General features: G+C 54.2%; 1 protein-coding gene across 4 annotated transcripts; it reads left to right on the top strand.

The window, feature by feature from the left end:
• The first annotated feature begins 3,693 nt into the window (after window positions 1–3,693).
• Window positions 3,694–14,340, top strand: FNDC4 (fibronectin type III domain containing 4). Of its 4 annotated transcripts, none has more exons than XM_061626003.1 (6): window positions 3,694–4,066; window positions 6,514–6,629; window positions 7,245–7,449; window positions 8,120–8,209; window positions 12,892–13,028; window positions 13,632–14,340. In XM_061626003.1, exons 1-6 carry the CDS (start codon window positions 3,988–3,990, stop codon window positions 13,662–13,664), a joined length of 660 nt encoding a protein of 219 aa, XP_061481987.1. In that variant the 5' UTR covers window positions 3,694–3,987; the 3' UTR covers window positions 13,665–14,340. The 4 variants fall into 4 exon arrangements, with proteins under 4 accessions (XP_061481987.1, XP_061481986.1, XP_061481985.1 ...); XM_061626002.1 differs by having other exon boundaries at window positions 3,695–4,066; window positions 7,242–7,449; XM_061626001.1 differs by having other exon boundaries at window positions 3,698–4,066; window positions 13,629–14,340.
• Window positions 14,341–14,600: the final 260 nt, after the last annotated feature.

The following is a 14,600-nucleotide window of genomic DNA, read 5'->3' as shown; positions in this document are numbered from 1 at the left end:
TGGAGCTGGGCAAGGATTGCAAAGGGAGTTGAGGGTAGCAGCTGGCACGCTCAGAGGGCAGATAAAGCAGTCAGAGTCTTTGGGGGTTGAAATTTACAGCTCTGACATTCCTCAAGTACAAAGCCCGCTCTCTGCCCCCTAACATTTGCCCTGGAGGATGGAGCCCATGGCACACAGCAAAACACGTTTGTTTTCACCAGGACAGGGTCAAAGGGCCATGGCCATCACGTGATGACTTTATGCACTTTCATTCTCCAGCCTGGGCAGATTCAAGGACAAGGGCCTGATGGCCGCAGCAGCAGCAGCAGCAAAGGTGATTAGCTTGGTGCCCTCTGGTCAACTCCCTGTGCATTTGAGTGATTACTGCTCTTGGATATTTTTAGCAATGTACCACTTGGATTCCGTTTTTTGCTCACAGGATCAACTTACATGGCTAGGGTTTGTGCTCCAATTTGTTCTAATTTATCAAGACTTGCTCTTGTCTTGTATAACTTCCTTGCCTCTGGTTCATTAACCACACTGGCATCTTCTTGGACTTGCTAGCATCTTTTCTAAAGTGTGGCATATATTCTATCTGAGTGTCTGTTGGTGTGATTCTAAATAACCTCCAGGCATTCTGGAGAAATTTCCCCCTCTTGCCTCTCCCTTTCAGTTTTTTTAACCAATCTCCTCATACAGCTCAGGACCCCAACATCTCATGAGATACGTCTCCTGGACCTTAAGATCATCCCCGAGAGGCTTGGAGGGTGACAACAAGGGTGGGTGGCCTTGTCAGTTATGTCCCATCCACCCGTGGAATGTGTTTCCCAATGAGGCCTGTCTGGCATCTTTTCAGAGCCAGGTAAAGACTTCCCCATTCTCCCAGGGATGGGATGGAACATGATCCAGCTGTATCAAGGATCTATGTTAGTGTTGCTCTGGGTGGCTAATAAGTTGTTTGTTTTCTGTAGAGGCTGGTATTATTGTTTCCCGTATTGATTTGTTTTGACAGCTGTTGATTTTAACAATCTTGTAGGTTTCAAAAATTGATTGTAAGAGGTCTAGAGACTGCCCTGTGTTAGGCAACTAATGAAAATAATAACTATTATTGTTATTGTTATTAATTTTCTGCTATCTGAGTTCAGCTGTTATTCAAAAAGTGTGTTGTCACCTGCTGTCTTGGTTTCCAGGAAAGCATTAAGTTCTGTCTCAATATGTTCATTTTTGTGAGGAGCCGTGGAGGGGTTTCTCTTGCCCAAATACTGCGGAGGTGATATGACAACTGGGGAGAGTGGTGGAATTGTGGGGATGCCATTCAAATTGGGTGTCTGTGTGTCTGAAGGGAGAGGAATCCTCCAGGTTGCTAGGCTGTACCTGTCCTTTGCTCATCTGCTAATCTTCTTTCCTATAAACTGATACCTTTTAGGGATGCTGTCCACATCCTCCAGCTCCCCTTCCTGCTTCTTCTCCATCTCTGGGAGAGAGGAGACATCATTGCTTTGTCTCTCTCACATGTAGCATGAGGGCAAAGACCACGTCAGGTCCTTGTGCCTCCAATGTAGCTAGTCAGAATCCCTTGTCTGACCATTATGTATTTCCTTCAATATTTATTTAAGTTGTTATTAAATTTCTTACTCGTTTTTCTTCACAGAAGTGAAATTCTCGATTGTCCCAGAGTGCAGGACACGGAATAATGGGCTCAAGTTGCAGGAAGCCAGATTTCGACTCGACATCAGGAAAAACTTCCTGTTAGAGTCATATGACAATGGAACCAATTACCTAGAGAGGTAGTGGGCTCTCCAACACTGGAGACATTCAAGAGGCAGCTGGACAGCCATCTATTGGGAATGCTTTTATTTGGATTCCTGCATTGAGCAGGGGGTTGGACTTGATGGCCTTATAGGCCCCTTCCAACTCTACTATTGTATGATTCTATGATCTCAAAAGCAGCCAAAAAGCTCTCTTTCAGCAAACGGTTGTGCCATGATTAAAGTGTGTTTTCTCAAGACTTGTTGGATCTTGAGGTACAGGGGTATCTTTATCTACTCTCCCTGCTTCCCAGCTCTCTGGATGAGGTAACTCGAGTTTTTTCTGTAGGTTCTAAAGTTCTATCAACACTTTGGACCAGTATTTAGAAAATTCTATTCGCTGCAGTTTATCAAATTTCCTCTATCGAGGTGCTATCGAGTCCCGTTGGGCACCATCTGCTACCAGCAAAACTACCATGCCAGTATATGCATAGGGTAAAGGGGGGACTCAGACATTGTGTGGGCGGTGGGAGGAGGAGACATCTCTCATCGGCAGTGATGACACCTGTAGCAATGATCCCGGTACGCCAAAAATGCAATTCTCAACCTTCAGCGCAAGAGATGCTTTCTCTCCTAATGAGGCCTCCGTCTGCGCACCCAGCCACGGAAGCGGCGTTCTCCAGGCTTCCAGCAGAGGGCGCACCACACCGAATGTGCTGCCTCGCAAACAGTAATTGCTCCACTCCACACACAACAGCGGCACAAAGAGCGGCGGCGCACGTGGGAGGCAGTCCCAGCAGGCCACGTCGAACAGCTGGGCGAAAAGTGACGGGCAATCAGCTCGAAGGGCCGAGACAGAGAGCGAAGGGCCGGGCGGGCAGGGCGCGGGGGTTGCTTAAGGCCCTCCAGCCGCCAGGGCAGACCCGCTCCCTGACTCCCAGCCGGCCAGCCAGCGTCGCAGCAACCGATGTGGCTGTCGAACGACGAGCGTGGCGGGCAGAGGACGGACCAGTGGCCTCCTTCCTCCGGCTTCGTGAGGCAGCCCCGCGAGGGGGCCGGAGAAAGGTCGTGTCGAGGCCCCCGCCAGCAGCGCTCGGCCCCACAGGGCATTTGGGGGAGGGGTGCAGCCAGGCGTTGCTCCCTGCTCAGCCAGAGCCACAGCCGGGGAAAGGAGACGCCCCGCCTGCAGGGCCGAGGCTCTTGGGCTCCGAGGGGCGTAGCAGGAGACTTCGTGGCTGGCAGGGGCCCAAGCAACAGCGCCCCCGCCGGTCCCCGGCACGTCTCTGGGCGCTTCCCTGGGCGCTTCCTGGGGCAAATCTCAGGCGGCGGATGTGGCCGAGCTCCTCCGTTGGCTGGAGGACATCCTTGCCCACCAGTAGTCCTGGGAGCGGCTGCCCTTTCCCTGCCACTCCTGACCAGTCGTGTAGGGGCACATTCAAAAGCGCGGGGTCCCTTCCTGATAGTCACAGCCACACCCCTCCCTCTTTTTTGATGCTGGGTTGAGAATGAGGCCCTTGTCGATGCTTTCTCCACAACAACAGACGTCCCTTGGAGTCAATAAGTACGAAAGTGCAGATTGTTAGCTACTGAAAAGAGTCTTCTCATGGCTGACCCACCTCCTTTAACTCCGATTGTCTACAATCAGCAGGAAAGGACAAGGAAGCAGGTTAGAAGACTCATCTTAATGGCTAACACTTCCCTTTCCTGCTGGTTGGCTCATAGGATGCTGGAGTAGTTGGGACCTGCTCCTACCCCGCATCCTTTGGCAGCCCTCTCCCTCCCGAGGCCAAAGGCTTGGACGGAGACTACGCGGGCGCTGAGCGCCTTCCTGCTCAGACTACGCAACGGCTCTGGCCAGCCCAAGGGCCTCTCCGGGTCGGGAGAGCTGCGGCCGCTGCTGGGAGGGGACGAGGAGGCGGAGCAGCCGCGCTTGGGCGGCGCTTGGCGGCCTGGACCGTCTCTGGCGGGTGCTGCAGAAGCAACGCCGCCGCCGGGCCATCCCTACAGCGGATTCCGGTCGCGGCAGAGCGCAGGTGGGCTCTCGGCTGCCTGGGGGCCGCCTGGATGGAGCCGCGAGGCGGACGGGGAGAACGCTCCGCACCAGGCTGGGGCGCCGCTGCGGAGGAGGAGGAAGGGAGCGCGGCGCGGGCAGCGGCCTGTCCGGGCGCCGCTACGGCGGAGACAGCGGGCACCCCCGCGCGACCCTCCCTGTGAAGCCCGCACCCCGGACCTCGGCTCTCGGCCGCCGGCTCCATGACCCATGGCTGTCCGCCCCGTGTGCCTCAGCCCGGCGGCCGTCCTGGTGCTGGTCAGCTGCGACCTGTGCCTTGTGCGCGCAAGTAAGTGGCGGAGGCAAGAGCGGCGGGGGAGGGAGGGGAAAGAGACGCCCCCCGGGTCGAGGCCGAGGGGCCCGGGAGCACCGCTCGCCACGCGCAGGCGCACCCTTGCACCCCTCGGCGCGGCTCCGGCTGGGCGGGTCTCGGGGGTCGCTGGTCTTGCTGCTGCGCGGGGCTACCCGGCCAACCAGCCTTTCATTTCCAGCGCCAGAGGCCGTCGGTGGGTCCTGCGCTGGCGCTGGGGCGGAGGGAGGGAGGGAGGGAGGGGAGGGCTTCTTGGCAGTAGCCCTCCCGGCTACCCGTCTCAGCAGGAGCCAGGCTTGGAAGCCGCCCTCGACCGCTCCGTCCCTGCTCTGCTCTCGGTCACTGCCCCGCCCTCCCCGTTTCCAACAGCCAGGAGAGGAACGTCAGCCAATTTCATTAGAGTAAAAGTCTGGCTGGCGCGGAGGCTGATGCGTGAGAAGCCTTTGCCCACGTTTGCAAATGTCTTCTGGAAGGAAGTACTGGGTTACCCCCCACATGCCCACAGCCGCTCACCTGCCCTTGATCCGCCAGAAGGTGGCGCTGGTGGGCCATTTTCAGTCCAGGCAGCTCCACCAGGCTGACCGGAGACACCCCAGAAAAGTCCCCCCAAACCGCCATCTCCTTTCAGGCACTTTTTCCCAATGAGAGACACACGCAGGGGCACAATCCCCTTGCGCCTTGCCTGGGATCTTTCTTCACTCCCAGACGCCCAAGGCAAGGAAGCAAATGCTCCCTCTGTGGGGGTAGAATAGCTTGAGCTGCCCCCTTATCTACCCACTTCCACCTCCCAGGCTGGCCTTTGCCTGCTTTGTGGATTTCATATTTTTAATACATAAAAACTGAAGTTGAGCAATTGCACCCATGTGGTTGGGAAGCCTCTAATAGTTACATGTAATTTGACAGGAAAGGAGTAGCCTTGCCTGGGAATTCTGAAAGTGGCACGTTTGGGGCTGTTGCAAGCAGACAAATCAGTGACTCGTCCTAACCGGATATTTCCAAGACATGTATTTATTTCTTTATGGATTGTTTAATGGATAGATTTGTATCCTGCTTTTTGATTGGAGCCCTCAAAATAGCTCACAGCATTTACAAAATATATGGCTACAGTGAAAACCAGGCACTTAGAATAAAACTAGCCCAGCTGGGTAGGACCAGAAGGACACTCCTGGAGTGATCTTTGCCTGCTTTCCAGCCCCAACCCTCTCCTGGGTTCCCTCTTGCACGAGAGTTAGTGATAGACAGCCCTGTGGTGGCAGAGCAAGGGCCTTCCCCTGCATTTTTCACCAAAAGCAGTCTTTTTGTACGGCGTTTAATGTTTCTTTTGTATATAAAAATGTCTTTATAGTGCTGTGCAGCTCCCTGACAGTGTGAGATGGGAACATATAAGTAAGTTTCTAAATACATGCAAAGAAAGACAGACCCCCTCTGCTGGTTACGGAGGACGGGATGGAATAGCAGGCAGAGGGACAAAGCAGGATGCAAAACAGAACACAAAGACAGAAAACGTTTGCATGCCATTCAGTGCCTGAAATATGAGGAAACGGCAGGGCTCAAAGGTGATCGCTGTGGTGTGTGATGCCCCACTTGCAGAAAGATCAGCAGCTAGCAGGAAAAAGAGCGGATGCAGAGGGAGGTGGGGAGTTCAAATTTGCAAGGCTCTTGGGGCCAGGAGCAGCAGCAGCAGCTGGAAAGACTCCAGATGAGCAGATGAAAAGGTGCTTCTGGCCAACAGGAGAGTTGCATGATGGCGGGGCCTTCCTTGTGCCAAAGTCCTCACACAGCTCTCCCTAGCAAATGCTGTTTTAGGCTGCATTAACAGGATAATTTCCAAGTCACATGAAGTACTAGTTCCGCCTCTGTTTGGCCCTGGTTAGGCTTCATCTTGAGTACTGCGTCCAGTTCTGGACACTGCACTCCAAGAAGGATGCAGACCAACTGGAACAGGTTCAGAGGGGGGCAACAAGGATGATCACAGACTGGAAACCAAGCCCTGTGAGGAGAGACTGAAAGCACTGGGCATGTTTAGCCTGGAGAAGACTGAAGGGAGACAGGATAGCACTCTTCAAGTACTTGAAAGGGTGCCACTCAGAGGAGAGCCGGGATCTTTTTCTCAATTGTCTCAGAGTGCAGGACATGGAATAATGGGCTCAAATTGCAGGAAGCCAGATTTCAGCTGAGCACCAGGAAAAACTTCCTAACTGTTAGAGCCATACAACAATGGAACCAATCACCTAGAGAGATAGTGGGCTCTCCAACACTGGAGACATGCAAGACGCAGTCACCTGTTGGGTATGTTTTAACTTGGGTTCCTGTAGGGGGTGGACTTGATGGCCTCATAGGTTCCTTCCAACTCTACAGTTCTGTTATTTCTTTTCCTGAGTCATCTGCTTTTCTCTGACTGCTGAGCCACTCTCCCTGCATCACAGATCGGCCCCCGTCCCCCGTCAACATAACTGTCACCCAGCTGAAGGCAAACTCCGCGACCGTCTCGTGGGATGTCCCCGGAGGGAACGTGGTCATCGGCTATGCCGTCTCCCAGCAGGTGAGTGTGGGGCAGGAAGAGGAGGGGGCCTGGTGCCCCCTGCTGCTTCTCCACCCCATGGCCTGTCCAGCCCCAGCCCACCCCACCGCCTGCCTCCCCCCCCCAGGTGCTTCTCCAGCCCAGAGCACGGTTAGGCTTGGGGCTGCATGTTGGCAGAACCTGAACTGGAAGAGGACCCCCCTTGGAAGAGCCCCCTCGATCCAGACAGCCTCCAGCTTCAAGAAAAGGAGACGCTGCCACTCAGGATGGAAGACGCAACTTGGGCGGAAAAGAGGCGGGCCGAGCTGGCTCCCTCCCCTCTGCGGGAGAGCGAGACTGAGGGAAAAGAGGCTCCTCTCCCAAGTGGGAGGAGTCGAGAAACGAGGTCAGCAACCCTAAAAGTAGCACTCTATCACCAGCACAGGTGAGGTCACAAAGACAGTCTAGGAAGCAGGGAGGTCTGCCCCTCTATCTACCCTTCCCCAGGCAAACCCACCTGCCCGGTGAGGTGCATCCCAACCCCTCCAACAAGAGCTCCACATCCCAGGCCAAGCCAGACCAACCCTTTCTCAGCCAAGGGGGGAGGGCTCTGCCAGGCTGGCTGGCAGCTCTGACATGTCCCTGGCTGTCCAGCAGAGGCAGGACGGGCAGGTGCAGCGCTTCATCCGGGAGGTGAACACCACGAACCGGGCCTGTGTACTCTGGGACTTGGCCGAGGATGCCGACTACATCATCCAGGTGCAGAGCATCGGTCTCCACGGGGAGAGCCACCCCAGCAAGAGAGTCCACTTCCGCACCCTGAAGCAGAGCGACCGCCTCCCATCCAACAGCTCCAACCAGGGTAGGAAGGGTGGAGGGTCCCAGGAGGGGGCAAATGTCTTGGAAGCCCAAATTCAAACTCATGGCGTATAAGGCTCTCAGTGGCTACTAGCCATGATGGCTATGCTCTGCTCCCATAGTCAGAGGCAGGATCCTTCTGAATACCACTTGCTGGAAATGGCAGGAGGGGAGAGTGGCTGTTGTGCTCAGGTCCTGCTTGCAGGTTTCCCATTCGGGCACCTGGTTGGCCATTAAGCGAAGAGGATGCGGGGCTAGGTGGGCCACTGGCCTGATCCAGCAGGCTCTTCTGTTCTTAAGCCAAGGAGTGGCTGGTGGCGAGCAAAGGCCCTTCCCAGGCAGCAGCGTCCTCTTTGACTCGTCAGGAGAGGAGCCCTCTGCCCCGCGATCCTGAAGCAGGGCAGCCTTGGAGCCACCACCGAGGGGCCCCTTCCCTTCCTTCCCCACAAGAAGCGGGGGAGGGCCGTGGCTCAGTGGCAGAGCATCTGCCTTGCAGCAGAAGGCCCCAAGCGCTGAGAGAAAGTCCCTGCCTGACACACGAGAGAGCTGCTGCCAGTCAGTGCAGACAGTATTGAGCTACATAGGCCAATGGCTGGCTCAATAAAAGGCAGCTTCCCAAGGGAGGGGACTCCCCATCCAAGCCACTCCTCCTCTCCCTCTCCCTCTCTGTACAGGAGACATCACAATGGAGGGGCTGGACAAGGAGCGGCAGCTGCAGACCGGGGAAATTGTCATCATCGTGGCTGTGCTCCTCATGTGGGCAGGTGAGTCTGGGGGGGGGCAGGGGGAGGGAGGTTCTCCCGAGGCTCCTCAGGCTGGGGGGACAGGGCAGTGTCCAGGCTCGTGCTGGTCTAAACGCTTGGGGGGACACCAAAAAGGCAACAGCAGGAAAAAATTCAGTAAGAATTTTATTTTATTTTATTTTGGTAAAGAAAAAATAGGGGGCACAGAATATTTTTAGGGGAGGCAGGCTCCCCTAGCACTACAGGCCTGGCTGGCAATGTGACCCTGCTCATTGTCTTTGATCTCTGGGCTGCTTTTGATACTGTTGACTACAGCATCCTTCTGGAGCATCTCAGGGAGGTGGGTGTTGGGGACCCTGCACTTTGCTGGTTCTGCTCATACCTCCAGGGCCGCTTCCAAAAAGTAGTTTTGGGTGGCTACTGTCAGGCACCATGGGAGCTGTCCTGTGGTGTTCTGCAGGGTTCTATCTTGTCCCCCATGCTATTAAACATCTATATGAAGCCGCTGGGAGCTGGCATCAGGAGATTTGGAGTGAGGTGTTATCAATATGCAGATGACACAGAACTCTGTCTCTCTGTTCTAGCTGAATCAGGAGAGGCGGTTGAGGGGCTGGTGCGGCGCTTGGAGGTGGTGATGGGTAGGACATGTACCAATAAATTGAGGCTAAATCCTGAAGAGACAGAGGTGTTATGTGTCCAGAGTTCTCATGTCCAGGAGGTCATACAATTATAGAATCATAGAGTTCGAAGGGGCCTATAAGGCCATCAAGTCCAACCCCCTGCTCAATGCAGGAATCCAAATCAAAGCATTCCCAACAGATGGCTGTCCAGCTGCCTCCTGAATGCCTCCAGTGTTGGAGAGCCCACCACCACCCTAGGTAATTGGTTCCACTGTCGTACCGCTCTAACAGGAAGTTTTTCCTGATGTTCAGTTGAAATCTGGCTTCCTGTAGTTTGAGCCTTTTATTCCATGTCCTGACCTCTGGGGTGATTGAGAAGATATCCTGGCCCTCCACTGTGTGATAACCTTTCAAGTACTTGAAGAGTGCTATCATATCTCCCCTAAGTCTTCTTCTGGATGGGGTTGCACTCCCCTGGAAGGCCTCTTTTGGACAAAGATGACTTGGCCACCATACTCTGCGCTCCGTGTACTTCTAGACTGAATAACTGCAATGTGCTCTCTGTGGGGCTGCCCTTGAATATGACTCAGAAACTTCAACTTGTCCAAATGCATCCTAAATGCAATAATGCAGTGACTAGTATGTAGGGACAAAGAAAACCATTACAATAGCTATTGCATAGAAATAAAGAGGAAAACAAAAAAGGCAGAAGAAGAGCCCTATTCCAAAAGATTAGAGAAATGAAAGGGAAATTTAAACTAAGAGTAGGGATGTTGAATAATCCACAGGGCAACACACTGACTGACAGAGATGAAATAAAAGGAAGGTGGAAGCAATACACTGAAGAACTCTATAAAAGAGATACAAGGATGACAGATTCATTCACGGAAGAACCATATGATGAAGAACCAGAAATTTTAGAATGTGAGGTGAAAGCTGCTCTTAAAATACTTGGAAGAAACAAATCACCAGGAACAGATGGCATATCAATAGAGTTGCTACAAGCTACTGAGACTGTATCTGTCCAAATTTTGACAAAAATTTGTCAGCAAATATGGAAAATTAAATAATGGCCCACAGACTGGAAGCGTTCAATATATATCCCAATTCCAAAGAAAGGGGATCCCAGAGAATGCAGTAATTATTGAACTATTGCCTTAATATTCCATGCAAGTAAAGTAATGCGCAAGATTCTACAACAAAGGCTCTTCCCATATATGGAGCGAGAAATGCCAGACATCCAAGCTGGATTCAGAAAGGGAAGAGGCACCAGAGATCTTATTGCAAACATAAGTTGGATAATGGAATGGAGCAAGGAATTTCAGAAGAAAATCACCCTGTGCTTTATAGATTACAGCAAAGCCTTTGATTGTGCAGATCATGAAAAACTATGGAATGCTTTAAAAGAAATGGGGGTGCCACAGCATTTCTACCCCACCTTTCTTTTCATGATAGAAACCTAAGGTGGCTTACATATGGCTCCCAGGCAGTCTCCCATCCAGGCACTGACCAGACGCTGCCCTCACGTGCCTTCGGACCATAGCCTGGGACTAGAGTTTTATAGGTCAAATCCAGCACCTTAACCTTGGCTCAGCAGGCAGTGCAGCTTCCTCAGCAGCAGTGTCCTATGCAAAGTAGGAAGCCCCACTGAACTGGCTTGCTGCAGCCTTCTGCACTTGCTGCAACTTCCAAACCAACTTTAATGAGAGCCCCTTACAGAGCGTGTTACAGTAATCCAGTTGTGAGGTTACCAATACATGGATTATAGCAGATAAGCTATCCCTGTCCAGGAGTGATCTTCGCTGCCCTACCAGCCAAAGCAGGCACTAGGTGCTCCTTGCCACTGGGCCTCCAGTGTGCTACCCCATCTAGAACAGGCAGATTTCCCAGTTCCTGAAACCAGGAACTGCCCACCTACAGTGCCTCCATTTTACCAGGATTCAGCTTCAGTTTACTGGCGCTCATCCAGCCCACCTCTGCATCCAGGCACTAGTCCACGGCTACTTCCGTCTTGGATGCAATGGAAAAATAAAGCTGTCATCAGCAAATTGATGACACCTCAGTCCAAAATGCCTAATGACCGCTCCCAATGGCTTCATCTGGCTGTTAAACAGCATTGGGGGCAAGAACAGTAGCCTGAGGCACCCCATGGCATAATGGAGCTGAAGCCCAACTACTCATGGCTGCTCTCTGGAACCAGCCCCATAGATAAGGCCAGAACCACTGCAGTACAGCGCCCCTGGCTCTCATCTCATGGAGGCCATCCAGGACCCCTGGATAGGAATAATGTGCCATCTTGGCCCTCTTCTGCATCCCCTGGTGAGGGGGTTGCATGGTCCCACCTCCAGGGTTTAGACCAACAGCAGACTGATTTGCCAGCAAGTTAGTTGAGAAGCGACATCCCACTGAACGGCCGTACATGTGTCAGGCCAGATGGGCCAGGGGGAAGACCAGCAGGAGCCTTGTTGACAGGAAAGAGCAAAGAGACGGCAATTTCCCCAGGAAAGAGCAGCAGAGCATTTTGCGGTACCTTAACGACGGCTGGTGTAGCACAGTGGGGAGGAGAGCCTGGCTGGGAGTCCAGAGTCTATGAGTTCAAATCGCCGCTCGTGTCTCCTGGGTGTCAAGGGCCAGCTAAAGACCACCCCACTGTGAGTGGCTCTGCGGTTACGTGCCCTGCCACCTGTGCAGCCGTGGGCAAGCTGCAGAGTCCCAAGGAGCCCAGTTGCCCCCCAGCTGGCAGTTGCGGACAAGGAAGGGGAGGGCTTGTGCAGCTGTGGCAAGCTGAGCAGGCCCTAGCCAGCTGGGGAGGGCTAGCCTCAGAGGGAGGCAATGGAAACCCCCTCTGAATACCGCTTACCATGAAAACCCTATTTGTAGGGTTGCCATAAGTCAGGATCGTCTTGAAGGCAGTCCATTTCCATTTTAGAGAGCCAGTGTGGTGTAGTGGTTACAGTGTTGGAGTACGACCTGGGAGAGCAGGGTTCGAATTCCCACACAGCCATGAAGCTCCCTGGGTGACCTCGGGCCAGTCACTGACTCTCAGCCTCAGAGGGAGGCTCTGAATACCGCTTACCATGAAAACCCTATTCGTAGGGTCGCCATAAGTCGGGATCCACTTGAAGGCAGTCCATTTCCATTTCAAAGGCTTAACTGTAGCGCAAGCTTCCATGAACCAGAGGCCATAGCATTTGATGAAGTTGACCCCACTGTAGTCTTTACAGGGACACATTTGGAGGGGGCCGGCAACAAAGTAGCAGGGCTCTTACTCTCCTCCCTCCAAAGTTTCCCACCCAGGAAACACACATTGCGCAATGAATCCGACAGACTGGCCATGGGCATGAGAAGAATCCTTCTAGAGGACACACTGCTCTCTGGGTGTGCCATTTCAGTTAAAGTGCACCCCTCCCTCCCAGGTATTTCACGGTGCACATCCCAAATGCCTTATTCTTTTCTGCATATTTTGGCTGCTATTGGCAGAGGTGGCTGTGCACTGGTTTGAACCTGGTTCAGTAAGAACATAAGGAGAGCCTGGCTGCAGCTGGATCAAACCAAATAGGCCCCCTCCAGTCAGTAGTCGGGTCTCACAGCGGCCGGCCAGACGCCCTGGTGGGAAGAAGCCCTAAAGCAGATAAGCCATCTGGGGTTATCATGTATTGTGGGGAATGGCCGTTTTGAGTGAATCAAATGACGTAGATCTGCAAGAGTCCCCAGGTCCAAAAGTTCTATGATATTGGGCAGAAACGCTTCTTTTGGGGTTCAGGACCATATAAACGTTGGTTTCTTTCTAAGTTTTCTGACCGAGCTGCCTTTCGAACTTTTGCTCAAACAATCTGGGAACCAGCAGCCGACGTCGGCGGGGCAAACTGGGGGCGCGGGGTGGGTTTCGGGAGGTCCCTGCAGGAGGGAGGGGGAAGCTTCAGGCGGCAGTGGGGCCAGCAGGCGGCTGAGCGCGTCGGGAGAAGGGGCGCGGAAGTCCGGCAGCCACTCTGCCAGGGCGGGGGCCGGGAGAGAGAGAGACCCCCGCCCGGCCTCACGCGCCTCGCTCTTTCCCTCCCTCGCTCCCTGCCGCCCCTTCGCCAGCGGTCATCGCGCTCTTCTGCAAGCAGTACGACGTCATCAAGGACAGCGACTCCAACAACGCCCCCAAGGAGAAGAACAAGCCCTCCTCGGAGCGCAGCACGCCGGAGCGGCCGGCGGGGGAGCTGCTCCGCAGCAAGGTCAGCGCCGCCTCCGCGAGCGGGACGGGGGGCAGGGCCCGGCGAGCGGGAGCCTCCCCGGAGGGGACGAGGGAAGCGCGGGGCGGCCGAGAGCCAAGACACCCGGGCAGGAGCGCTCGGCCGGCCGGGCCGCCAACGGCTGCGCTCGGCGCCGCGGGGTAGCCTCGAGGCGGGCCGCTCCGGTCAGCTGCTCGGACCCGAGACGGACCACGATTGGCAGCAGTAGCAGGCGCGAGGCGGCTCACAGGCCCCTGCCCCGCGGACCTTGCAGTCCACAACAGACTCGGGAAATAACGGGAGCTGGGCGGGCATGAGAAGAATAAGGATCTTTCTTTTGTCTTTCTCAAATTACAGAAAGTGACACGCACGCCCCATCCTATTCTTGGTGGCCAATGCTACATAGGGTGTGCTGAGTGACAACCCAGCTGCGGGGTGTGTGTGTGCCCTGCAGCCTGGAGTGAGGGGATGTGGAAGCAAGCACAGCCCTTGGGCAAGGGGGTGCAGAAAGGGGGGGTGCCACAGGCAGGCTCCTAAGGGGTTCCTCATCAACTGCTCTGCCTCGCCTCCTGTTCCTGCAATCACCTTTTTTCTCTTTCACAGAAGAAATCGCCATCTGTCAATATCATTGAAGTGTAGCTGCTGCCACAGGCCAGAGCCCTTGAGGACCTGCCTGGCCAGCCGGCCTGCCTCCTCTTCCCCTGCATGCCAAGAATCACAGCTTCTCAACCCTGAGGGGATCTGCATGGAGACAGCCAGGCAGGGTGCATGCGGAAAGGGGGCCTCCGACCTCTTGCCCCAACACTTGCAGAAATCTGGGTCTGGGCCACAGCAAACAGCCTGCCAAATGGCTGCATACGGCGGTGGCAGCACCACAGCCACCCCTGTAGTCTGTCTTCTAGCAGCCTCACTTCTGTTGGCATTGCAGGCTGAGCCTGAAGGAAAGCTGAAGGTGCAGCTTGCCCCCCGATACACACTCGCCCCTGGCCCTCCCAGTGGCTCCGCTGTGGTGAAAACTTGAGACTGGCCCCTGGCGGGCGGCCATCAAGAGAGGAATGTTGGGCAGACTTTGCCAGAGCTCTTTGGGCACCTGCAGAGAAACCGGAGTGGGGGGGGAGCTCCACCACATTGGCTCCTGAGAGGATCCAGACCCAAGGCTTGGTGGGGGAAACACCTCCATGCTCTTTTGTGGGGCCTGCAGAGGAAAGAAACAATCCCTGTGGGCCTCGAAGGGCTGCCTTCACACCCCACGCTGGGTACAAGCCTCCTTCCTTGCTCTTAGCTCCACCCCCCCAGTAAATGCAGTTCTGGTTGACCCCACTGTTACGGGAAAGGCTTTGGCAGGGGCTTGTTTATTTATTTATTTATTTATTTCATTTTTAAACCGCCCATAGCGAATAGCTCTCTGGGCGGTGAACAAAACAAGATTAAAATACAATATTACAATAAAATTACAATAAAATCAGCAACAAGTTAAACGAAAAAAAAATTAAATGAAACACATTTAACATTAAAATGCCTGGGAGTATAGCCAGGTCTTAACCTGGCGCCTAAAAGAAAGTACCGAAGGCGCCA

The sequence above is a fragment of the Rhineura floridana genome, chromosome 4 (assembly GCF_030035675.1).
Source record: "Rhineura floridana isolate rRhiFlo1 chromosome 4, rRhiFlo1.hap2, whole genome shotgun sequence".
Classification (NCBI taxonomy): Eukaryota; Metazoa; Chordata; class Lepidosauria; order Squamata; family Rhineuridae; genus Rhineura; species Rhineura floridana.
Note: the sequence above shows the minus strand (reverse complement) of the source record. Positions and strands in the feature narration are given on the sequence as shown.

Bases quoted from the DNA above. Each gene is read 5' to 3' on its own strand.
- FNDC4 (XM_061626000.1), top strand. From the start codon at position 3,988: ATGGCTGTCCGCCCCGTGTGCCTCAGCCCGGCGGCCGTCCTGGTGCTG. The intron at 4,067-6,513 runs GTAAGTGGCGGA...CCTGCATCACAG, and splicing joins CCTGTGCCTTGTGCGCGCAA to ATCGGCCCCCGTCCCCCGTC. The intron at 7,450-8,119 runs GTAGGAAGGGTG...CTCTCTGTACAG, and splicing joins ATCCAACAGCTCCAACCAGG to GAGACATCACAATGGAGGGG.